This window comes from Protopterus annectens, chromosome 9.part0 (assembly GCF_019279795.1).
Source record: "Protopterus annectens isolate FY-2018-M chromosome 9.part0, PAN1.0, whole genome shotgun sequence".
Lineage (NCBI taxonomy): Eukaryota > Metazoa > Chordata > Ceratodontiformes > Protopteridae > Protopterus > Protopterus annectens.
The window spans coordinates 788,310,850-788,338,532 of record NC_056743.1 but is presented as its reverse complement, the minus strand read 5'-3'; the positions used below and the strand labels follow the sequence as shown (position 1 = coordinate 788,338,532).

The window sequence follows — 27,683 nt, the reverse complement described above, 5'->3', positions numbered from 1 at the left end:
TCTATGCCTTTCCACCTCTGCCCCTTCTTTCAAGAGTACTACTCAAGATAAAACAGGACAGGCTAAGGGCAATTCTTATTGCCCCAGACGGCCACACCAGCACTGGTACCCACTCCTATGCAGTCTGACAAAGGTGCCACCCTGGCACCTACACCAAACTCCTACCCTGCTGTCTAAGGATGGACAGATTTTGTATCCACAATTGCAAAACCTAAACCTTGCAGCCTGGCTTATCCCTTGAATACCCCACCAGCAACCCTCAGCAAACAGGTGCTGGATGTCATTCTTGAAGCCAGAAGGCCTAGTACTAGGAAATCCTATGCTGAAAAGTGGAAAAAATATTGTTCTTGGAATCGGTCTAAAGGAAATTACAAAGCAGTGCCCTCCTTACCTCTAATCCTGGATTAACTAGCAGAGCTACTCCACAGAGGCCTATCCTTCTCCTCCATTAAGATTCATGCCTCTGCCGTCTCAGCTCATTATAATACTGTGCCATCTCTATTTTCTTACCTTCTCATCAAACAGTTCCTGAGAGTGGCTAACAATGTAAGGCCCTCTAGGAGAGCACCCACCCCTGCCTGGGACCTTAACTTTGTACTGGAAACGTTCACGCTTCCCCCTTTTGAACCTGCTGCCTCAGCAGAGTTAAAATTCCTCTCTTGGAAAACAGACTTGCTTTTAGCCATAACTTCAGCTAGAAGAGTGTCTGAGTTGCAGGCAATAATGGCTGTGGAACCCTTCATTATTTTCCATGCTTACATGGATTCCCTCAGGACTAACCTGTCCTTTATGCCTAAGGTGGTGTCCAGTGTGGCTCTAAACCAATCCATCCATTTACCAACCTTCTTCCTAACCCTCAGAATAAAGGGGAAAGGATCCTGCACTCCTTGGACGTGCACAGACAGCTCAGGTTCTACCTTGACAGGACTAAGCCTTTCAGAAAATCTGACCAGCTGCTAGTCAGCTTTGCTACAGGGACAGAGGGTAAGGCCATTTCCAAACAAACCATTTCCAAATGGATAGCACACTACATCCATTTCTGCTGCAAGCACCATGGAAAACCTACCCCACAGGGGGTCAGAACACATTCAATTAGGGCTACTTCCACCTTTACAGTATTTCTCAGGGGAGTCCTTACCAGGGACATTCTGGAATGTGCAACATGGAGTTCTGTACACACCTTCACCAAGCATTGCCACTTAGCTATCTTTTCCAAATCCAGGGCTGGATTTGCTACAGCAGTCTTGCAAGGCCTACTAGCCAGCCCTAACACTTCTTGACTGCCTCCACCCATCCTTAGCTTTGGGAATCACCCCAAGTGTGATGACTGCAACACTGAAACACAAAGAACATAGTGCAGTTGTGTACACTTACCATAAATGTAGATATTCAAGTGTATTCACTGTTGCAGTCCTGGTTTCCCTCCCTCCAGCCCCCCTGGCTTTCTCTATCTTTCTACCTCTCCTCTCTATGGCAATTCCTAATGGCATTGGTATTTACTTTTTACTGGTGGTGTTCCCCACCATATACTAGCGGGTCTATATTAGAACACCGAACTTTCAAAATTTCGAGTGTTCTAATATCGAACCCTATTAATCGAAAATTTAAAATACCGAACATACAGAACAGCAAATTTTTTCCTAGGGAAAAAAATTGCTGTTCCAAAACACATACACACAACACAAGCACACCAAACAAACAGCAATCCACACACACACACACACACACCTAAACTCTTAAACCTAACCCTACACTAAACTATACATGCACCACTAACTATCCATTTACCTTAACCCAAACCCTAACCCTAAGGTCCGTCACTATTGCACAGTCACCTCACTCACACCCTAACCCTAATTCATCTACCCCGCCCTAACCCTCACGTCCACACAATTGCACACTTACCTGACTCGCGCCCTAACCCTCACGTCCACACAATCGCATACTTACCTGAACCCGGCCCTTACCTTTCCACCACAGCGCTGAAAATACTGAAGCAACAGAAATGAACAACTGAATTCTTTCCCTAGGAAAAAATTTGGTTTTCTGTTTCTTCAATATTTTCAGCGTTCGCTGAAAATGGGTCGATATTAGACCACTCAAACTTTTGAAAGTTCGGCGTTCTAATATAGACCCATACTAGCTCCCTATTTGGGGGCTCCTGACATTTGGGGCAAGAAAAACTGATGTAATGGCATTGGCTGCCTGTTTTATACCCCTGACAACCTGACATCATGGAAGAAGCAACAGCATCCGACGCAGAAATACTAAGACTCTGGTATTCGGGCCGACTGAGTTCTACCTTTAGGCAGATAACCCAAGTGTGATGACTGCAACAGTGAATACACTCGAACATCTACATTTAGGTAAGTGTACACAACTGTACTTTCTGGAACAGGAGTGGCTAATGATGTTTTCTCTGTTTGAGCCATAATCTTATTAGTTAAGCAGAGGTTGTATATGTAAGTGAGAGGGTAAAAGGTGAAGTCCTTTACAAAGGTGAATGAACCAAGGTGCTAGGTTATCTGATCCTGGGGAGTATCTATTTGTATTTGGTCCATTATGTTTCAGTCCCTTTGGTTCTAATCTTTTTGAAGTGGAATACAAGAATGTAAAGGGGGTGTCAGGGTGTCTGTGGGGTTGGTATGTTTGTAATGCTGATGTGTGGCAAGTTGCTGAACTCACTGAGGGGGTCATTGCATGAGAATTTGTATGTGGTATTAGAGGAGTTCAGGGGAGTGAGGTTGTGCTGTGTTTTCGATGATTCAGCAAGTTGATTTCTCTTCAAAATCTTTTAGGTTAGAAATGAGATTAGTTTGTTTTGGTTGTAGTTGTTTCTGTGTCTGTGGCTAGATTGTTTGGCTAGTTTGTATTGTGAGGTATATTTGGCTTGGGAATCTGTGGACGAGGTGCATTTCCAGTTGTGCTATGCTTTCACACGTAATGTACATCTGGTGCACTGCCTTTTATATATGTCATTCAGTGGATGTTGGACACACATTAGCATGGATAAAATTTGTGTTCAGAGTGTTGGCTTACCAAAAAAATGGGTCTGTAATCTTTACAGGAACAGAGGGCTGTGTGTATCACTGATGACCTTAGATGTAATCCCTGTAAACTAACAGGTTGAAGAGGTTATCAAAATGGAAAGGGTGGGCTATAACCTGGGAATGAATAACACACCGCTGTAGCTTACAAATCACAGATGTTTGAAATGGGGAGCCTTCCTTCATAAATGGCTTTTTATGCTTGTCAAGCCTCAGTGGGTCATATGCTGTATTGGTATCTCTCTCAATCTACAGACATTGAAAATAGGTATAAAGGCTTTTGAAAAGTATGTGTAATCAACAAAAATCTGGACACCTGATTTGTACAGCATTTGAATATGAAATGGACAGCTCTTCCCACTTCCATTAGAATTGTGGGATACTACTTAGAAACACAAGTTTAGAAAATTTAGTATCAAAAATTATATAAAAATGCAACCATATTATCAAAGATAAAATGTAAAATATGTGCACTTTACTCAGTAATATTACAAAAACCTACCTCACTAAGTCATTTATTTTTTGCTTTTGGTTACGTGGTTTGCTTTATGTGCCAAACAGCTTCAAAAATCCTGTGTGAATAGGAATTCCAAAACTTATGTGAAGGGGTAAATCCAGCCTCAGAATGGGAACATACCTCCAAAAATGAGTAAATCATATGCAGGAGTACATCAGGCCTGAAAATAGGTATGTACTGCCAAATTAGATGCAGTTGTGTACCAGGTATACCATTTGAGAAGTAATATTAGCAGCAGTTCTGAATGACTTTTCTCTCAGAAGATTATGACTTGTATTGAAAGTTTAAAATAAGCTGGAATTTGTCTGTTGCTTTGTGTACAGTGCGATACAGTAAGTAAGTAATGAATTTTTGTCATGTGCTCAGGAGTAGTTCTGAATAAAAGAATACAGTATAGAGTGACAAAAATAAGAAAGGAAGATTGCATGAGTCAATGACTACAGCAATGTATGTAAAAAGTGAGACATTAGGGATCTACATGACCTTTGGACACTGAGTTGTAATAGAAACATAACCTTCTATTAGCATGTCTCAGAACCTCTGAGAAGTGTTTTGAAGTTGCCTTCATAATGACTACTGATTTGCCTGTTTTATGCTAAGAACACACAAAAACTGTTTTTCTCTCTCTCTCTGATAGAGAAAAAAAAGATAGGTGCCTTTTGCTTTGAAATCCACAAGACCCCTGTGCTGCAATTTGACCCAATACCGACTGCAGCACATATTGTCATCATATAATTTCATTCAGATGCTCGGCACAAATTGTTGTTTTTACTCGAGTGAACTTATTCAGGTTAAATGTTAGAACTGGACTAGCTTAAATGGGCAGCACTGGTTGACTGAGGTGCTCCTTCCCCCATGTAATGACTGACAAGATATCTATAACTCTCTCTCAACACACTACCCACTCCTTACCTCATTTTCTCCCTCTCCTCAGTGTTTATTACCATTCAAAAGAATATATATATATTGTGTGTGTGTGTGTGTGTGTGTGTGTGTGTAAAGGAAATTTCATTTATTCATAACTATTGTTTAATATGTACACAGTACTAATTTTATTTTTCTCAGTGATCTTCACTGAAATGCTTGTGTTTTTCTTTTTGAACCTGTATCTACTAGAAAACTGTACTGAATGCTACTTTGTATAGACTAACTAGATGATGGGTATTCTCCATCTTACTGTATGTTTACTATTGTAGTATCTAATTATTGTAGTTTGCTTATATTTCTGTGGAGCTTTTCTCCCTGGGCCTCCACTGAAAATGGGCTTTTGGCCCAGTCAGACTTTCCCAGTAAAAAATGTAAATAAATAAATAAATGTAATGTTACTAGGATCCACAGCAGGGAAATGCATGTGTGGTCACAGTGCATCTGTATGTACTTAAACAAGTCTTGGTGTACACTATCAGGAACTAAATTTTGCAAGCTATTTCTTACCTATGGACCAACGTATTCATGCCTTCCAGAAAAAAGTGCATCTTTAATGACATTTTTATCTTAATTCTGATTCTTTCAACAGTCCTGTTGAATGCAGAAGTTGCTCATCAGTTCCTCAGCCGTAACCTGCTGTATAACAACTGGGATTTTGAGCTGATCACACCTGGTAACTTGGAGCGAGAGTGTTACGAAGAGGTGTGCAACTATGAAGAAGCCCGGGAGGTCTTTGAAGATGACAAGCAAACAGTTGAGTATCCATCAAGAATTTATTTGACTTCTGTTTTCTGTTGCATTGAACTAGACTTTTCTGTTAAGTCTGATTATTTTGTTTTATTGTTTTACCCTACATCTTATAAGCTAGGGATTTGAGACCGGTAACAGTGACAGAAAACACAGTCTACTAGTTAAACTGAGCTACACCTCTGTTTGATATATCTTAATTAGTGAACAATCTGTCCTAAGAGGTTACTTGCACAGTAGATGACTAGGTTTTGATAGTTCAGAAATCCTTAGCCATGTTGTCTGGCTATATGTAGTCTATGGTTATCATTGGGTTGTTATGGCAGCTTAGAATATTGTACAAAAACCAGCACAAACTGAACTGCAAATCTCCAAATGAAGAAAACAAACGACTCCAAACCACATGTGAGGTAAAGTTAGTGCTTTTGTTTACTTAATTTAGCAGACTTCTTCAGACAAACAAGTTAAAAGAACAAATCACTTTAATAGGCAGCCATCAATGCCATTATCAAATATGAGTCTACAATCCACCCACATTTAAAGCTAAATACCCAAATTTGTATAAAAAGTTAAATGCATTTATATATAAAAACATAATATGCAAAAAAACACAAAATACATTGCCAAAGCACCATTGGAAAAAAAATATATATATTAAATAATGTAAACATATATATATATATATATATATATATATATATATATATATAATCACACATTTATACATATGTGCACAAAATTATATACGTGTGTATCATAATCCAGCCATACAAACATACATTCACACAGTACAATACAATATAATGAAATATTCTTATATATATATATATATATATATATATATATATAATTTTGTGCACATATGTATAAATGTGTGATTATACATTTATTTATTTATATATATATATATATATATATATATATATATATAATATAAATATTTACATTATTTAATATACATATATATATTTTTTTCCTATGTTGTTTTTTTACAAATTTTTCATATCCGATGGTGCTTTGGCAATTTATTTTGTGTTTTTTGCATATTATGTTTTTATATATAAATGTATTTAACTTTTTATACAAATTTGGGTATTTAGCTTTAAATATGGCTGGATTGTAGACTCATATTTGATGCCATTGATGGTTGCCTATTAAAGTGATTTGTTCTTTTAACTTCTTTGTCTGAAGAAGTTTGCTAAATTAAGTAAACAAAAGTGCTAACTTTTCCTCACTTGTGGCTTGGAGTCATTTGTTTTCTTCATTTGCGGATTTACAGCTTAGAATATTGTCATATTCACTAAATGGACTCCCCATTTTATTTGCTATTAAACAATGCACAATGTACAATAATATGTAGCCACTGCTGCGTGAAATCTCCCACGTCCAATCAGCCTGTCCATCTCACATACATGCACCATCCTGCTTATCTTCCGAACCTTCAGTACTGCCTGTTTGCATAAACTTTTGAGGCTCCAGTCAATTCAGTTTTTAAACTGATTTGAACATTATACTTTGTGTTTGAATTCCTGATTAACTGTGACTGACAGGAGTTTTATTTGATATTCATCAACTAGCATTTTTCAAAGATTAAGCCTGGATTTTCAGTATGTCAAATGATGCTTCTCAGCATGAATGCAAATTTCATTTCATTGTCATTTTACAAGCAGTTATGTTTGTACCCCAAACAGAGAGACCAGTTGGTATAATGGTTAAGGTCTTCACCTCTCATGCACAAGGTACAAGGTTTGATCCTGACTCACGGCCAACGCTTGTATGAAATTTGAATGTTCTCCCTGTGACTCTGCAGGGTTCCTCCCACCGCTGAAAAACATACCGAGTGTTTTCATCTCAAGCTCACCAATGAATGGAATTGCTGGCAGCAGTATCCTCAAGATAGAAGAATATGAATCCTAGACTGCGCACTGTGGCAGGACTAGCCACTCAACTGTGTAAAATACGGCTCTAGATGATTCGGTCAAGTTGACTAACGTCACCAAATGGGTAGGGGTATTTGCCAGTTGTAAGTGGGTTGGGGATCTGGCCTACACCAGGGACCCATACTAATGGTGGGAGGCATGTATGTGTCCCTATTTGTCAGTGTATGCCTGCCATAAAACCCAGCAGCCCTGGGTCAATAAGCTACTGGACAGCCAGTGTCCAGTTGCCCAGCCTGGGTTCCCTGGGATAGCTCTGTTAAGTGAAAGCTGGATGTGAAACCAATCAACCTGCCAAACATGAGCTACAAATTGCTACACTTAATGCAGGTTCACTTATGAAGTACAGGCTAACACAGAAGGCCTCTGGCTAATGAAGTTCACAGATGACTGCAAACTAGGAGCCATAGTCAAGTCCCCAGATTATGTGGACATCCTACAGAAGAGCCTCGCTGAGACAGATGCCTGTTGTCAGAGCCATGGCCTCAAGCTCAATGCCAAAAAGTGCAGTGTCATCCCCTTTGGTAAAAACTCTGTACCCATGAACTACCACATAGGCAACAATCTACTTAACACTGAATGTGTAATAAGAGACCTTGAGACCCAGGTAGACAGTAGTCTCTCCTTTGATAGTCACATCGCCACAGTAGTCAGGAAGTCCTTCTACGTGGCACACCTCATCATAAAAGGGTTCTCATCCAGGAAAAAAGAGGTCATTGTTCCCCTCTACTCGACACTCATTAGATCCATTATAGAGTACAATGCCCCTTTTGGAATGTACCTCACAAAACATCTGCAGCAGCTGGAAAGGACACAAAAGTACCTCACAAAGTGGATTACTGGCCTCAAACAAATGCCCTACACTGACCGCCTCAAAAAACTCCAGCTTTACTCCGTTGCATATCGCCTACTGCGAGGTGATCTCTGCCTAACATATAAAGCTATGTCAAACCCAGAGCTGTTGGACATGCTACACCTAAAAAAAATCCCAATCCCTCCAAGCTACACGCTCTAGGGACCTAAACCTTGTCACCACAATAAATAGGACATGCTGAAGGGATAGATTCCTGTCCCAGAGACTTCCCATACTCTGGAACAGGCTACCCATCTATGTCAAGCAAAGTTCTTCATTAGCACTCTTCAAGAAAAATCTTGAGTGGATGGGAAATAGGAAATACACCCCGGGGATCATTTCTCTGTCTCTGCTCGACAGTGGCACAGGAACATAACTTTCTTGGGTGGCGTAAGCCAGGGAACCTTGTTGGGCTAGGCTTACGTAGGCCCTTGGGCCAATAGCCTAGTACCTACCCATGAACTTACAGGAGCTTGGAAGTGGATGACATTTTAGTACAGAGGAGCCTGGACATCCCATCTGTACAAGAGACGAGATGGAAGGCCAGTGCAGCAAAGCAGATGACAGACTCATGGCAATCGGACTCCAGCCTAATGATAGGACAGGATTCATAATATCAGCCTATAGCCCACAGCACGGTTGTGATAGTGAAGAGAAGAGTACATTCAGGACCTACTAGATATAGTAGGGAAACATAAATTGGTGTTGAAAATGGGTGAATTGAATGCACATATTGGGACAAACAGAACAGGATATAAGGACTGCCTGGGTCCACATGGATGGAGCAACAGGAATAAAGGAGAGGCCATTCTAGACTTCTGTCTGGCAAATGCCTTGTAGAGTAGCTATCACATGGTTTAGAAAGAGAGACCGTCACAAGATCACACACAAGTGTGGCCAACATGCAACTCTGGTAGACTTCCTCCTAGTAAGGGTAAATGGAATAAGATCATGATTGCAAAGTCATCCCCAATGAAGCAGTCAGCCCACAGCATAAAAGTTATTGCCGCAATCAGCTGCAAGCAGTGGACAGAGAAGGATCTAAAGTCAACAGAGACCAGGCTGAAGACCTGTAGGTTGACTGGAGAGAAAATACAACAGTTCAAGGAATTACTCAGGGCTGTAGCACCCCAAAAAGAGGAAGAAATATGTGGAATTGAAGAAGAATGTCAGCACCTCAAAACAGCAGGTGTGAGGGCTACAGAACAGATATGTGGCAGAGCCAGGTATGGAAATAAGGTACATAAGGAAAGCTGATGGTGGAATGCAGAATTCCAGGAAGTCATCAAGAGAAAGGAGTGCAGGAAAAAGTGGGAAATAGAAAAGATGGACCAGGTAAGAAGGGAATACTAGTTGGCTAACAAACAGGCTAAGAAAGGAGTTGTAATAGCCCAGAACAGGTCATCGGAGGCACTCTACCAGCTTCTGGAAAGTGGCTCAATATGTGACACAAAGAAACTATATCTGGTTGCAAGGCAAAGACAGAAAGATAAAGAAGATAGTCCGATACCCTTCTTAAGGGATGCCAGCAACAATCTGCTCACCAGTCCACAGAACATCAAAGGCAGATGGAGGGAGTACTTCTAGCAGCTTCTGAATAAAGAAAACCCTACAGATGCTCTACAGCCCATGACACAGCCTGGAATGAGAGAAGAGGAGACCACCTTAGAAGTAGTGAGAATAGCACTATGGAAATGAAGTTGGGGGAAAAGCAGCAGGCTCAGATGAGGTCACAACAGGTCTGATAAAGATGCTGGGTGATATAGGGGAGACATAGCTCCGGAGGGTACTCATAGCAGTGTGGAGAGAGAGGCATATCCCAGATGACTGGAGAATAAGTATACTCATGCTTGTGTACAAGAATAAAGGGGGACATCCACAACTGTGGGCAGTATAGAGGTATCAAACTCCTGTCCCATTGCATGGAAATTCTGGAGAGGGTGATGGATAAATGAATATGCAGAGTAGTAGAAAGTAAGACTGGAGATGAGCAGTTCAAATTCAGATCAGGATGCAGCACAGCTGACCCAATGTTTGCAGTGATACAAACAGTTGAGAAGAAGCTAGAGATGAGGAAATAGTTCAGTTGGGCATTCCTGGACTTGGAGAAAGCATAAGACAACATCCCAAGAAAGCTGATTTGGGCAGTCCTGTGGTGGTTTGATGTCTCAGAAACATTGGTAGAATTAGTGTAGACTATATACAATGACCCAATAACTCAAGTGTGAACAGTGTTTAGTATCACACAAGGGATCCCAGTGGGAGTGGCTGTGAATCAGGGTTCAGGTCTGAGCTCACTGCTGTCCATACTGGTGATGGACTACATTAGTAAACAGGTCAGAGGGGACTGATGAACAAAGTTGCTGTATGCAGATGAAGTGGCATTACAGGCAGACTCTGAGCAAGAACGTCAACAAAGAAGAGGGGAATGGAATCCAAAACTCAAGGGACATGGGATGAAACTAATTATAGATAAGACAGTGAAAATGGCAGCAAGTTGGTGAAATCAGAGGAAGCTGAGAATTGAGATAGAGGGTAAGATAGTGGAAGAGGTTAACAGCTTCAGGTATCTGGGTTGGGGTTGTTGAGGAGAAGGGAACTCCTGAATGAGGAGATCAAAGTTAGAATCAGAGGGGCTGCAGCCAACTGGCATAGTAAGTCAGGTGTAGTGTCTGACAGAAGAATGCCAAAGAAGCTTAAAAGTAAGGTGTGCAAAACAGTGGTATGACCAGTACTACTCTATAGTACAGAAACCTGGGCAGTAAAGGCAGAACAGATGAGAAAGCTAGAGGTGATGAAATGCCAGCGGCTGGTGGTAGGATGCACAATGTGGGACAGACATAGAAATGAGGACACAAAAGCAGAAGCCAATGTAGCTCCAGCTGCAGAAAAGATCAAAGAGAACAGATTACGGTGGTTCAGGGACATGCACAGAAAAGCAGAAGACAAAATTTTGGGACAGACAGGAAGAGATAGTAAGAGGAAAAGAGGGTGTCCAGCAAAGAAGTGGATGGATTATGTGAGAGATGATCTGTGGCAGTCTGGTATGAATGCTGAAGACAGCAGAACTGTGGCAATGAATTGAGAGAGATGGCAGCAGTTAACACAACACCCCAACCCCTTGTAGAAAATGGGAAAAAGGGGGTTAATGATGATGATTTTGTACCCAAATATAAAACTTGATGCCATGAATCATGAGAAGGCAGATAACTGCTCTGAAAGTACTGGACCCCCTGCTTTAAAACATTGTGCAAATTAGGAGTATATGTTTAGTCTGTCATATTTTTTTTCTCCCAGAATTGGTCTTGTTTTCAGCATCTTCAGCACAAATTCTTAGCATACTACATACGAGCATGACCCTTTTTTTAATTTCTCCAGGTCTTTTGAGTTTCTAATACCATGACAGGAAGTGGACACCATTCCTAAGGCAAAGTATGATTAAAATTCATGAAATTTAGTATTGTTTCTATCTTTGATGTTAGCCAGAAGTGCTGTTCACAGCATCTGCAATATGCCCAGTATTGACTTCTACAAATCATACAGATTTACATGTATTGGTAACGTATCTAAGTATGATTGTAAATTCTTTTTTATAAGATCCATTGCGCCTTCTATGATTGGAACTGTCTGAGTATCCTCCTTCCACATTGCCCTCCTTTCTTCCTGGAAATCCTGGTATTTTATGACATTGTGTCTCTCTCTCTCTCTGTCTACGTAAGACACTGTAGTCACTGGGTGTAGCAATTTCAATAATCAATGCTACTTTTGTCTTCTTTTCATGGACTCCTATATCTGGCTTTCTTGCATCTATTTTTTTAACTGTTGGCAATGGATGATCCCATGTGATATAAATGTCATCATTTTCTATAAGGCTTTTTGGCTCTTGTTTCCGATGTTTTTCATCTACTTCAATATCATAATGTTTGCACAATCCCCAATGCAACAATCTTGCCATATTATTATGCCTTTCAGTATACAGTCCTTCTGCCATTAGTATATCACACCCAGCAGCAAGATATGTGACAGTTTCCAGTTCTGTTTTACAAAACCCACATTTGTCTTGTTTCTCCCACATGTTCAATGGACTTTGTAAACCAGCATGTACATAGTCCACTAACTTGGGCTGCCAATATTAACCTTTTGTTTTTTGGTTTAAATTCACCTCTTCTTAACCATTCCTGCACTCGATCCTAATCATTATGAGGTTGTTTCAAGAGTTTTCTATGCTTGCAACTATATTTATGCATTTTCCACATTTCTTGCCTTCTCATCTGATCCTTCACCTTTTATTCTTTCTTTTTTTTTGGTTCATTCATTTGCTGCCTGATCTTTTATCTACTTCTGGTTTGATTTCCATTCCTGCTTAACACCGATATGCTTTCTGCTAAACTAAGCAGGGAAGTCATCTTAGACTTGCACTCATAATGTTTAAAAACATTCACTATATTTGGATCCTGCAAGGTCAGCAAATATGTATGCAGTCCTACGACTGCAGATCTATGTATGTAATCAATTTCACAGAGGCCCATACCTCCTTCATAACAGAAAATACATAGTCTTGTATACACTGATTTTTCTATGTCATTTGATAAGCATGGAGCATCTTTCTTCTTTTCCTGTCTAACCAATCCAACACATTTTGGGGCCAGTCAATCACTCCAAAACTGTAAGTTAGGGCAGGAAGAGCAAATTGGTTTATAGCCTGGACTTTGTTCCTAGATGTCAATGCTGTTTTCAGTATTAATTTTAGTCTTATAAAATATTCCTTAGTAACTTTTATTTGCATCTGTTCATGTTTTATTGCTGATCCTTTGTCAGTTCCCAAATATTTATACACTCCCTCTTGCTCAAGTTCTTTTATATCACATTCCTGCCCCTGGCTGATGTTTTCTTGGTACTGCAGCTTTCCTGCTTTAAAGGTTACTTTTGCACATTTCTCAAGACCAAATGACACTCTTTTATCTGAAAAAGTTTTGACCACTTGCAGTTGTGTTTTCAGTTACTCATCTGATGAACTGTACAGTTTTAAATCATCCACAAAAAGAAGATAAGTCTTTACACTTTGTTGTTTTATGGGAGCCAAATTGTAGACATGACTTAATCTGTTAAATAGACAGCTTAATGGGTTAAGATCAAGACAAACGAGCAGCGGTGACAGAGTCACCCTGGAATATCCCCCTTTGACTTTTTATCCCTGGAATAATAATTTGTCCCTTATCATAGCTTAACTGCAAAGTGGTTTGCCACTGTTTCATGGTAACTGTAATGCAATCGATCAGTATAGGGTGCATCTTATAAATTTTTAACTACTCTTTTATTCATGAATGTCCCTCTGTGAAGTCATCACTATGCTGTCCCAGTAAGGTCATTTCACACCCTCACTATAAAATCACCTTTGTAGTCAAAACTCATGATAATGAGATGACTAGAACCTATTCACACATTCCATGCAGCAGAACATGGCAATAATTATGCCATAAAATCTGGGAATCATAGTGATGCTTTATATAAACATGTTGGTGCGTGTACAAATTTAAAAAAAGTTTTTATTTTATGTTATGGAGAAGGTTACCCCTGATGTTGGGGGAGGTGACTGAGAAGCCCATTTATATTGGCAGGTAATGCTACATTTCCTCCTAGCATTAACAGTATCCATTAGTAGTGTGTTGCCATTAAAAGCTCCCAGTCTTTAATAGGTTTTACTATGTGAGGGAATGCAATTGTTAACATTTTGAAAATATTTTTTTAAGTTTAGTTATAACTTGTAAAAAGTTTTTAAAGTTTTTTTAAAATGATTTAATTTCAGTTCACTGTAGAAATTAATTGGTGCATCACGTGACTGTTTGTTTTAAATGCATTTCAGTTTTGCGGGAAGTAACCTGGTTTTCAGTCTAATGAAGTTCCACAAGTACGTTTAAGGAATGAAAGAGCTTAATGAAAGTTTGTGTTGACCTAGTGTTTGTGCCACCTGTTTTTTTTTTTCTGTCAAAAAATTTTATCTGAATGGGACAACATATTGGATGGCTATTGCATTTTACCCTGAGGTGCAAGGATGTCTGGCCTTGTTATGAGTGTGAGAAGGTCATGATACAAAGGTTTTGGCAATATTTACATTATAACCTTCTAATGTTTTGTACATTTTGGACAAAACTTTTTGTAGACTTGCATAGGGCCAGTATGATTGTCTGGAAATCCTGGTTTAAAACTATTTAAAAAAGTTCCATCTTGCATTCAAGCAAAGACAGATGTATTATGCCTGTCATCATTATCTTGGTAAATAAGTTAGTAAATAACCAGGCACTAGACTTCTGATGTTTAATAGCAATGAAGCTATCTCCTGAAATGCATTTCAGGACTCCAAGTGTAGATTGTTTTTTTCTTCATAACACTTGCAGGAGTTTGATATGTATTCCATTACATCATCTGCCCCAAAGCTCGTATTCCTAGTTGAGTGTATGAGTACTCCAGTCACTGTCAAAAAAGAAAAACAACCTCTGTTAAACCTTCATGCACAACAGTGATATATGAATAATTGCTTTTCCTTCTGTCATAGAATTCAGAAACTCACGTGAAGGGGTAAATTAAGCTTGAAAATAGGGACATACCTTCAAAATAGGTAAATCATGTGCAGGGATAAATCAGGCCTGGAAATAGGTATGTACCTCCAAACTATATGCAGTTATGAGGTCTGTGTACTGGGTATACCATCTGAGAAGTAACATTAGCAGCAGTTCTGAATGATTTTTCTCTGAGAATATATGACTTATTTATTTTAAAGGTCTTAAGCTGAAAAAGCTTTGTTTTCATGACACTCTGTGGAATTTACCCTCTGTTGCTATGTGTACACTATGCTACCCTAATAATAAAGATGACGAAGCCAGTCAGAAGGCTAAAACAGTACTTGTGGATTATTTTGGTATTGGAATTGTTTCGCAGCCTGGATACCTGTGGATTATTTTGGTTACTATGCTACCCTAAGTAATGAGTTTTGTTGTGGTCAGCTGTAGCATTGAATGAAAGAACACAATATAGAATGATAACAAGAAAGAAAGATGGCATGAACTGATGGCTACAGTAAGATATGTAAAAAAGTTGCTACATTAGGGTTCTACATGACCTTTGGAACACTATGAGTTGCAGCAGAATCATACTCTTCTCTTACCATGTTTTAGAAACTCTGAGAAGTGATTTGTCTAGAAGTTGCCTTCATGAAAACTACTGATTTGCCTGTTTTATATGGACTAAGAACCCATAAAAATTCTTTTTTACTGATCCAGAAAAAAAGATCGGTATTTCTTACTTTGAAATGGGCAGGAAGGACTACTGTGCTGCAATTTTCACTTGATACCCACTGTAGCACATATTGTCATCATACAATTTCATTCAGATGCCTAGCACAAATTGTTGGTTTTACTCTAGTGAACTCGTTCAGGTTAAACGTTAGAATTGCACTAGCTTAAATGGGCAGCACTGGTTGAATGAGGCTGCCCTTTTTTTCACGTATGCATGTGTGGCCATAGTGCATCTGTATGTACTTAAACAAAAGTCTTGGTGTGCACTATCAGGAACTAAATTTTGCAAGTAATTTCTTACCTATGGACCAACGTATTCATGCCTTCCAGAAAAAAGTGCATCTTTAATGACATTTTTATCTTAATTCTGAGTCTTTCAACAATCCTGTTGAATGCAGAAGTTGTTCCATCAGTTCCTCAGCAGTAACATGTTGTATAACAACTGGGATTTTGAATTGATCACACCTGGTGACTTGTGAAGACCTAGTGCCTGGGTTGCATGCTTTTTCTGTCAATAAATTTAATCTGAAAGGGGCAACATGTTGGATGTTTTGTAGCATTTTACCCTGAGGTGCAGGATGTCTGGCCTTGTTATGAAGTGTGCAGAAGGTCATGATACAAAAGTTTTGACAATCTTAATGTTATCACTTTCTGACATTTTGGACAAAACTGTTCTGTAAATTTGTATAGGGACCAGTATGATTGTCTGGAAAACCAGGCTTAAAACTATTGAAAAAAAATTGTTTAAAAGTCATAGCAAGGGTTTAAATGATGAACATTTCTTGTTTTTCAGAATAGAAGGTCTTCATGTGTATGATTTGCATGTCTTGTACCGGGTCTAGTGTAAGTGATAAAACTTATTAAATCTTAAATGAGTATGGCTATAACTGAGGACACAGATCACAGTATTGTGCATAAATCATTGTATCAAAGTGGTTAGGTTTTTTTTTTTCGAAACCAGTAGTTCCAACTATTTATATTAATATATTTTCCTCAGTTTAGAAATTTTAATACTCCCATATATATATATTTGTTTTTTTTCCGAAACCAGTACTTCCAGCTATGTATATTAATATATCTTCCTCAGTTTAGAAATTTGAATACTCCCTTTATATATATGTATGTATATATATATATATATATATATATATATTTCCCTTCCATTAAATTTCTCCAGAAATTGCAGTAAGAGTAACTATTTCACCAAACATTTGGAATTATACTGTTCTTAAGCAGTGATTATGGGTGATTTAATCCTTGATATGAAAGTTAGTAGATAGCCAGTGCAGGATATTAGTATGACTGAAGGAAATAAGATTTACTGAAAATAAAACAAAGGATAATAAAAGTCGCTTTTTTACACTGAATTTAAAAAGGCACCAGGCATTATAGTGGTGGAGCTCTACCCATCACTTTCATGAAATCTAAAAAAAAAAAAAAAAAAAAGACCAAGCATTATTGGACGGGGTGCTTAACCCTACAGTCCCTGAAATTTAATATGCTGCCATTGATGTTGCACTACCTCAAAATAAAATAGGGATAGTCCCAAATAAGCAATGTCTTCCTTTTCCTCCATTCTTGATTAAGCAAAGTAGTGGAGGTTCATCTGCGGAGAGCCAGTCTGGAATCCAGACTTTCAAAAATTGTGAGTTTAAATGTGCATTCAGTATAAAACTAACTGATTGTAGGTCCCAGAGCAGAGGGTTACAGATTCATTTCATTGTTATGAGCTTGTGTGGATGGAAGTCTGGTTCTGTAGTATAGAAGGACAAAGTCCTAATTATGACACTGATGACCAAAGTTCAGTTAAAGGCTTGGGCAGTGGAGGAGCTGGACAAAGGAGAATGGGAATGAGTGGTTTACACTCGCCTACACCATCCTGAGAGGAGGGTGATGGTAATTCCAGTAAGGTCAACTGACACCCATGCAGGAGGAGGCTTGCATGTTAGTAGTGGGTACAGGATCAGGGGAATGTGTGCTTGGTGAGCCCAAACTGCTGATGGTAGTCCTTATGAGCACGTGTGTATGGGAAGGCATGCACATACACAGGGAATGGCATAGGATGTGCAAATGTCAACCCTCAATGGCAGGGTTAAAGTCAACACATATGCCTTCATTGCCAGAATGCTAGCATGGGTGGAGGTGGCCAAGTTTACCATATTACAGCCACAAAACCACTCATAAAGCCAAGTGGAGTATGGAGTAAAGTATGCCTTTGCTTTGATACACCAAGAAAATGGTAAATAGTGCTGTAGGCAGATTACTGCACACATGCAGAAGCATTCACACACTACTGGGTCTGCATTACATGTTCTACTTAGATAAGATAGATATCAGTCCACTGGGTGAGGGATAGAATGCTAGAAACTAAGCATAAGTCCTACAGGACGACAGTCATAATCTCCATTTGTTTGCCTTTTGTTTCTACTATCCTTGGATACTTGTAGGATTGGGGACAAATTCTCCAGGCAGGAAAGGAACACTTAATGATCAAAGGGACAGATGGGAAAAATGTCTAAATGAAATGGTCCATGGTTGATATACACTTGCACACTATACTAATTGATAAATCATATGAGATTCACTGCAAAAATGACAGATAGCACATGCAAAACTCACTTGCAGGCAACAAATACTAGCACATCCTTTAGCTACATGCTGTGGTGGCCACTGAATCTGTATTATGCTTTTAATTTACACTGTAGTAGCTTGAGTTAGTCTTCATTCACAATACAGGAGCAATTCTAACTGCAGACCTACTTAGAGGATTTTCATAGTATCGATGTTTAATATATTAAAACCAAAATCCACTTTAATGTTTTGAATATTGTCTAAGCATTGAGGTCAATGTCTATAGTCACCAGCATCATCACCAACTCATTACAGAGGACAGAAATCTCTACATAGATACTGTACCATGTTATCCAGAGGCAGAGAAAGCACTCTACCTTTCATTTCCTAGTCAAATTATGAATGTGGACATCACACCAGAATTAATATTTTTCTAAGGGAACAGAGGGGATGAGGAGGTGATGGGTAGGTATGGTGTTAAGGAGAGGAATGCAGAGGGTCAGACGGTAGTGGATTTTGTAAAAAGTAAGGACATGGCTGTGGTGAATACGTATTATAAGAAGAGGGAGGAGCATAGGGTGACATACAAGAGTGGGGGAAGATGCACACAGGTGGATTATATCATATGCATGAGGGTCAGTCTGAAGGAGATTGGAGACTGTGAAGTGGTAACAGGGGAAGTGTAGTTAGGCAGCACAAGATTGTGTCCTGTAGGATGACATTGGCAATCAAGAAGAAGAGAAGAGTGAGGGCAGTGCCAAGGGTCAAATGGCGGAAGTTGAAAAAGGATAACTGTAAGGTGGAGTTCAGGAAAGAGTTAAGACAGGCACTGGGTGCCAGTGAAGAGTTACAAGATAGCTGGGCAACCACAGCAGAGGTGATAAGGGAAATGGCTAGAAAGGTGCGTGGTGTGACTTCTGGAGAGAGGAAGGGGGACAAGGAGACCTGGTGGTAGAATAAGGAAGTACAGGAGATTATACAGAAGAAGAGATTGACAAAGAAGTGGCATTGTCAGAGAAATGAAGAAAACAGAGAGGAGTACAAGGAGATGAGGTGTATGGGGAAGAGAGAGGTGGTGAAGGCTAAGGATAAGGCATATGGCGAGCTGTTTGAAAGGTTGGACACTAAGGAGGGAGAAAAGGACATGTACCAATTGGCTATTCAGGGGGACCAGGCTGGGAAAGATGTGCAGCAGGTTAGGGTGATAAAGAATAAAGACAGAAATGTACTCACAAGTGAGGAGTGTGTGTTAAGCAGATGGAAAGGGCTGATGAATGGATGAGAGAGACAGAGAGAAGGTTGGATGATGTGTGGGGATAGTGAATCAGGAAGTGCAACAGATTAGCAAGGAAGAGTAAGGACAGCTATGAAGAGGATGAAGAATGGAGAGGCTGTTGGCCCAGATGACATACCTGTGGAAGCATGGAGGTGTTTAGGAGAGATGGCAGAGTTCTTTTAACCAGATATTTTAATAAAATCTTGGAAAGTGAGAGGACGCCTGAGGAGTGGAGAAGTATATTGGTTCCAGTTTTTAAGAATAAGGATGATGTGCAGAGTTGTAGTAACTACAGAGGGATAAAACTGATCAGCCACAGCATGATATGAGACAGAGTAGTGGAAGCTAAGTTAAGGAGGGAAGTGATGATTAGTGAGCAGCGGTATGGTTTCATGCCAGGAAATTGCACTACAGATGCGATGTTTGCCCTGAGGGTGTTGATGGAGAAGTATAGAGAGAGTCAGGAGGAGTTGCATTGTGTCTTTGTGGACTTTGAGAAAGCATATGACAGGGTGCCTAGAGAGGAGTTGCAGTGTTGAGTGAGGAAGTCATGAGTGGCAGAGAAGTATATAAGAGTGGTACAGGATATGTATGAGGGCAGTGTGACAGTGGTGAGGTGTGTGGTAGGAGTGACAGATGCATTCAAGGTGGAGGTGGAATTACATCAAGAATCAGCTCTGAGCCCTTTCTTATTTGCAATGGTGATAGGTTGACAGATGAGATCAGACAGGAGTCCCCATGTACTAAGAGGTTTGCAGATGACACTGTGATTTGTAGTGAGAGTAGGGAACAGGTTGAGGAGACCCTGGAGAGGTGGAGATGTACTCTAGAGGGGAGAGGAATGAAGGTCAGCAGGACTAAGACAGAATGTGTGTGTGAATGAGTGGGAAGACAGGAATGGTGTGGATGCAGGGAGTAGAGTTGGCGAAGGTAGATGAGGTTAAATACTTGGGATCAGCATTTCAGAATAATGGTCAGTGTGGAAGAGGTAAAGAAGAGAGTGCAGGCAAGATGGCATAAGTAGAGAAGTGTGTCAGGAGTGATTTGTGACAGATGGGTACCAGTAAGAGTGAAAGAGAAGGCCTACAAGATTGTAGTGAGACTCCGCTATGTTATATGGGTTGGAGACAGTGGCACTGATGAAAAGACAGGAGTCAGAACTGGAAGTGTCAGAGTTAAATATGTTAAGATTTGGATTGGGTGTGACTATAACAGACAGGATTAGAAATTAGTATATTAGAGGGTCAGCTTAGGTTGGATAGTTTGGAGACAAAGCCAGGGAGGCGAGATAACTTTGGTTTGGACATGTGTTGAAGACAGAAGCTGGGTATATTCGGAGAAGGTTGCTAAGGATGGAGCTTCCAGGAAAGGGGAAAAGAGGAAGGCCTAAGATAAGGTTTATCGATGTGGTGAGAGAGGACCTCAAGGTGGTTGGTGTGACAGAGCAAGATGCAGAGGACAGAAAGAAATAGAAACAGATGATCCACTGTGGTGACCCCTAACAGGAGTCCGAAAGAAAAGATTTAAAGCCAAGGGCTTTATATTTTCAACAGGTCACACAGATATTAAAATCAATCATTGCTCTTTCTCTGTGTAGTATCATTTTTTTTCTTTGACTTCTACATGTATGTTTTAACCTTCTAGTAAAGATCTATTCACAAGGCTGTCATCTGATGTTCATTGTGACACCAAATCATATAAATATTTATTCATTCATAGTACATGATCTAGATCAATAAATGGTAATGTCACTTGAGCTAGCAGAAAAAGCAGACAGGAACCTTGCCATAGTGCCTCATTTTCCAAGAAGACAAATTAGGAATGTAGCACTATATTCATATACAGATGTGTGTGTGTGTGTGTGTGTGTGTGTGTGTGTGTGTGTGTGTGTGTGTGTTTCATTCATGGATACTAAAAATACTGTGACACTCTTGGCATGTCATCCCTGAAAATGAGGCATTAAACCAAAGTCCTATCAGCTTGTCTTTTATTGCTACAGGTAAAATGCTGGTGTGTTCATTGGGAGATGTAACAATGTCATTATTGTAAAATATATGCAGCCTATGTTAACAAAAATGCTTATGGTTGACTAAAATATAATGATGGGGAAATTGGCAGCAGTTATACAGTTAAATGGGAAGACCTCAACATTTTCTTTGTATCTAATCTGATAAAGAAGAGAGAAGCACATGATCACTGGTTATGTCACGAGACATATGCATAAGTAGATGTTTTGACCATGGAATACATGTCAATGCCAGTTAATGGTATCTGAGAACTATGGAAATGTTTTTGTGGGAGGAGGGTGTTTTGTCTTAATGTAATATTACATTTGATATGCCAGTTATCAGGTATATCATTTCACATGTGACGTGTATATGATACTCAAAACCTTCAGTAAAATTGATCCAGAAAAAATGTTTCTGGAGCAGATGGCTGGTGAACTCCATGTGGCAAAATGATCAGTTTGACCTGACACAGTACTCTCCTGGTGGCTTTGACAAGGTCATTTTTCTTAAGAAGTAAAAAAAAAAATAATAATTTTAGTTTCCAACTAAATCTGTATTGTTATACAGAAGTCAGTCAAAGATCATGAAGATTTGTACTTTTACATGAAATTTCATTATGAGAATGAACTGTTGACATTTTTAACTTGGATGCGAATTTATATTTTGTTACTCTTACTGCTGTCTTAATATTTTGTGCATTAGTATTTTAGTAATCTTTATTTCATCTTTATATTGAAATTTATTTTCCTTATTGTAGTTGTTTTTCAAACTTATGTTTAATATTTGCTTGTTTGAGTTCCATCTGTTTTGTAAACTTATTTATGGTAAAGAGCTAAGTTTCCATGTTGTCATCACTCCAGCCACTGAACATTTTCTATGTATGTTTTGCTGCTGTACATATGCTATACATGTGCTGATGAAAAGTTGTGATATTCACTTGCTTGGATGCAGTACAGGTGTTCTTATCTAGCATGTCTCGGCCTATGCAATTGCTGTAACTTGTATAACTATGTTATACCAATCAGGATTTCCTGTTCCTGTCTCCATAGGCATACGCAGTTCTGTTAAAGCATACTAAAACAGATTACCATCTTTCTTTCTCCTGTTCATGCTGTGTGCTCTACTGGCAGAAGAGGGAAACTTTGACACCTTCACATATTTGGCATATTAACCATTTGTTTATGACTCTCATAACACTGCTTTTTCACTTTGCAGGCAATCATACTTGAAGCACCATGCTCGAGTTTTTATTTTAAATTAAATCCTCAAATGCGAGGGGAAAAAAACTTACTTTGGTGATTTTACAGATTTCTTTTTTTCCTCGACAGAAAACCTTTTGGGATACGTATGTAAAGAGTGGACCACACAGTGGATCAGGTCAGTTCTGAAAGAGATTGTTTTCTGATTAGTATTAATTATATTTCTGGATAATAAACAGGGTGTCATTGCACTGTTGTTTTTTATGTTACCAGTTGTGTGTTTTTCATGTTGTTACTCTTCTTCCACCAACCACATAGTGAGAATGTGTATACTGTGTTTAACTTATTACCTGTCAGTCCACACAAAAAAAAATAGGATTTTTTATATCTAGTACTGCAATGAGGGACATTCATTTGCTCTACTTTGCAGAGCTCCACAGTACATAAATGAAAGATCTACAGCTCTGTTCCTTTTTCTCACCTTATATATTTAGTTATTTTTTTCTCTGGATAAATAATCTTTTATACAGTCTTGTTTTAATATTATGTACACATATTGATTTCATTATTTTGTAATACCTTGTGTTTCTTTTGCATAATTAACTGGTTGCATATATAAAACAAGAATCCCATTTCTCACCAAAAAGATTTATAAAACTTTTTAAACAAGTTACACTTTTCAGTTTTTGTTGAAAAACTGTTTATTTTCTTTTGCCTTATATCTTTCAAATGTGATAACATATTTCATGATGCAGATAATAAAACAAAACATTGATAAAGTGCATATTTATATATTTTATTCCAGGTGCAATGCATTCCAATTTAAGTGTTAAGTATATGATAGACTGATGCCACATATTCCTTATGAGAGAGAAACTCATCTGTCAACATTTCATCTCTTAAGTGAAGAAGAGGAAGGCATGCCCAGATGTTTTTAAATGTATAAAAACTTTTGTTAAATGTCTGTAAAGAAATTTTGCAATCCATTTTTTTATTGCTAGTAAGCCTCTGAGATCTTGGAGAGCTAAGATATCATCTTGGTGGGTATTCACCTGTCCTGTAACCTGTAGTCCTTTGGCAGTGGAAGACCCATTTAGTTTCCAAGTGATTGCCTTTACCACCTCATCCATTAAGCAATTACTTCTTCTTTCTCATCTTTTTTTTTTTTTGACATATTTGAAAAATTATTCCTTCATCTCCACACCTCCTCGTTCTTTTCTTCTGCTGTCTTATACCTGTAGAAGTTCTAAAATATTATTTTAGATCTCGCTTGTTTTGTTTGTTGGTAATATTTCCATGTTTGCCATGATGTCTGCCTTTCTTTGCAAAACTGAGTTTTCTCATTTTTCCTCAGGCTGGATTGAGATGCATTTCTCTGGATTTATTGGAACTTCCATTTAATCTTTCAGCACCATTATATTGAGCATAACAGGAAACGTTTAGATAACATAACATGTGGAAGGAGTAAAGACAAACAAATTGATAATCTATGTGTAGATTCTGAAATTTCTTCTCAGACGCAACATATTATAGATATATTTACAAAATCTTATGCAAAACAGTTTGACTCTACAAAGAGAGTGATAAGTTGTCCTAGTGACATCCAGGTAACCCCAGATAATGGAATCAAATTAGATTATATTGAAAAAGAACTGCGCAAACTGGATGCAAACAAAGCACAGGGAGGAGACAGAATTGGTAATAATGACCTGAGAACCCTTCAGCAAGAACTTGCATGTTACTTGTATCTGTTATTTAGATTGCTCAAGACTGGTCACATGCACTTAGTAAACCTGTCTTTAAGGGAAAGGGGAGTAAAACCCAGACTGTATGTATACCCTTAAGTCTACTTTCAGGTTGCGTAGCAATCCTTTGGAGCATCCGTTTGTAGCTGCTGAATTTCTGGTCGTGGTGCTTAAGAGACTGCATCCACATTATTCTCAGAATGAGCTGCCTGAAGTACTTGAACCGGAGGATCTCAGTAGTCCAACATAGCCTGGTTGGCATGAGAGTAGTTTAAAGATGTCTGGTTATTACAAGCCCCTCTACGTATCCACTTGTAGCTGAACTTTTATTTTCGATCACTCCTTAATGGGTAAGCCAACCGATTTTAATATTGTAATAAGTCTCTCTGCAATTTATTTTTCTTCCGGTGCACAATGGTTACTATGTGCCTCTTTACTCTTGGGTGGATGCCATTAAAAATATGTTGGACCAGGGGACAGCCGGGGTGTTGGAGAACATAAGAGTGTAATTCTGTGATTTCTTTCTTAATATCTTCCAGTTTGAGAGAATTGTGTTTGAGTAAAGTACTCTCAACAGTTAGACCCATTTCATTGTAAATAGAAACAAAATTATTGTACAGAGCAGAGCCCCTAGTGGTATTATTAGGGAATTTAGTAAATCTCTGTCCAAGAGGTACTATATTATTTCTTAAGCAGGTATTCAAGTAGAAATTGCCTTATTCAATGTTTTTAAAAATGGTCAGCATTCTTTCCAACCTGAAGAGTAAAGATTTGCAGTGGTAAATATCATTCTAGTTCGAGGAGTCCGAAGCCGATGTACTTGAAATCTCCCTGTTGTTGATCATTACAGAAAGGTTTGGATTATTACCCGTTTAAAGAAATTTAAGTAAGTCAGCTGAAACCGTATTGTCTTGAGCGACATTATGAGAAGACATTGTAGGTAGTTGTTGTAGGTTTTGAGAATGCATTAATTTGTGCTGTCTGCTTTGTGAAGATAAACCCTGCTGGTCTTCGGGAGACCATGTAGGTAGTTGTTGGTTTTGTGAATGCATCAATTTTGCTGTCGGTTGTGCAAAGATAAACACTGATGGTCTTATGCAGGTAGTAAGTTTTGTTGCTGGTTTTGGAAAACTGATAAGTCTTGTGGTTGTGTCGCAGAGCGGTGAACTAAAGTGGTAATAATTTGTTTAGCGTTGGCCGATGAATTTTCCATATCATCCAATATTTGCAGTAGGTTTGGAGATATATCATGCATCGATGAGCAATCTGGTGGAATAGATAGTTGTGTGAGGTCAAGAAGAGATTGTCTACTAGAGCAGCATTTTCACTTGTATGTCTTCGGCCATAGTAAGGAATCAGATATGGTATAAAATAACTGTTAAACTGACATAAAGAATTGAGGATAAACAAAAGAAATAACTTCTTCACTTTTAGAAGACAAAAAACAAGCCCAAACCAGTGTTGGGCGCTTTCGTTCCTTTATTACAGTGTACAGAACTTCATCAGACTAAAACAGTGTTGAAATTGTGTTTCTGTATTTATACATAAAAGCAAGCCATAAAACAAAATCAAGCCGTACTATTTAAAAGAAGGAGTTTTGTGGCATAGTAGTGAAGCAATGAAAATGCAGACATTTATAACAGTAAGTAGACCATGACAAACTCAAAATGTTTCCCTTTTAGCAGTAGTTAAAAAAATATCTCAGGTAGTAATATTAAGTAAGTAACATGACCTTATCCAAAAGTTCGATTTTAGTGTGTTGCATAAAATAGAGACTTGTAGTGCGGCTTTACAAACAACCTTTCTAATGCGTTGATATATATAGAAGTAAAACAAGATTAACAAGTACAACATTATAAATCATTTCCAGTAAATGTTAATGAAAAACAGTATTAGTTTTGCTATTTAATTTCACACTTAAGGTTTTCATTTAAACCTGGTGGGGAATCCGCATTTAATCAGGAACCACACGAAAGGTCTTTGACAATACGACCAACAGCTGATGAAACCAAACCACAGAACACCACCAACTTTAGTTCAAACAATTTATTGAGCTCTTTCGTCAGCAAGCACAGCTGACTTCATCAGAATACAAACACCATTTGTTTGCCTCACTTTAAATACAGGATTTAAATACATAATTGAGCATATGTGAATTAATAGGACTATTTGACTAGAAACCACAGTACATAAATATACAAAATCATTGAAACTAACAAATATATACAAAAACAATAACTACCTATTTAAAAACATTATTAATAAATATCAATAGCAACATAAGCTAATATTCAGTTCATCCAAAATGCATACGTAACTTCAAGAAGCTGTTGAAACTAATACTGTCATTGAGGCCAGGGGGACAAGTGGCATTAAGTTTAATTTGCCACCATAATTCCTTAAAATTAAGGTAATCCTCCCATGGTCCTCTCCTAATATTGTAAGCCACTTTTTCATTTATGAAAAATTTAAAATTGTGTCCAGGAAATTGTGTTACATGTTTATACCAAGCATTATTGGGGTTAGAGGTATTGATGTCTCTGATATGCTCTTAAATCCTCTCCCTGAATTTTTTTCGTCTTCCCAATATAAAAACCTGGACATAAACAACATGTGGCTCCATAAGCCACTCCCTTGGTGTAACAAGAATAACTCCCTAAAATATTAATTTTGATACTGTTAATACGTATGTAATTACCTCTACCAATAAAGGGACACTGAACAAAAAACAGAAGGCTTGATCCCCTTAGCCTGTGTTTGTCCAACCTCGTTGTTCCTCTACAACAGTTGTTTGAAAGACACTCCCCTCCTATAAATATCATTTTTTCCCCACTTTCCCCAAAATGTTGGTTTGATGGTTAAAAATAGTCCAATTTTTAAACAAAATATGTGTAATAGCCTTATAGTCAGCACAAAATTTTGTAACAACTGATAACTTCCACGTAGGTTTAGAAAATACTTCCTTAAAATCATTCTGTATGACTACAATGTTGGAATCCATTTGGGGACTCTGGTATTCTTTGTTTAACAAGGGTGCAAAAACGCCTACCCCCCCTCTTGGTGAGAATTTTATCATACACCCTGCCAATTAATTTCAATGGGTACCCCCTTGCTTCCAACATCTCTTTCAACTATGTACTTTGCTCACAAATATCACCATCCCTTGTGGTCATACATGAAATTCGTACATACTGTCCTTTCACCAGGCCTTTCTTAATGTGCTCTGGATGCCAACTTTGGTAGTCTAACAGGCTATTACTGTAAGTAGGTTTCCTGTGCACATTACTAACTAAACATTTATGTTCAGGGTTCTTACTAACACATCTAAATAATTAATAACATCCTTCCTGTATTCAAACTTAAATTGAAGGAAATCAGTTGTTCCATTAACAAATTCAACAAATTCTTCCACATCATACTCATCCCCCTTCCACACAAAAAACAAATCATCGATGTAACGTCCATAGACATCCCATAAACTAGTGTAAGGGGATTTAAAAATACACTTCTGCTCTCACATAAGCATAATAATGTTTGCAAAAATGGGGGCACAGTGTGCCATT

General features: G+C 38.5%; 1 protein-coding gene across 3 annotated transcripts in view; it reads left to right on the top strand.

Annotated features, from left to right (window-relative positions):
• The window catches only part of LOC122811527 (transmembrane gamma-carboxyglutamic acid protein 2-like), a 1,149,160-nt gene that overhangs the window by 264,886 nt on the left and 856,591 nt on the right, over window positions 1-27,683 (top strand). For all 3 annotated transcript variants that reach the window (XM_044083417.1, XM_044083418.1, XM_044083419.1), the window contains exons 3-4: window positions 5,081-5,244; window positions 22,505-22,553. In XM_044083417.1, coding sequence (XP_043939352.1) covers window positions 5,081-5,244; window positions 22,505-22,553 — 213 coding nt within the window. The remainder of the gene's footprint in view (window positions 1-5,080; window positions 5,245-22,504; window positions 22,554-27,683) is intronic.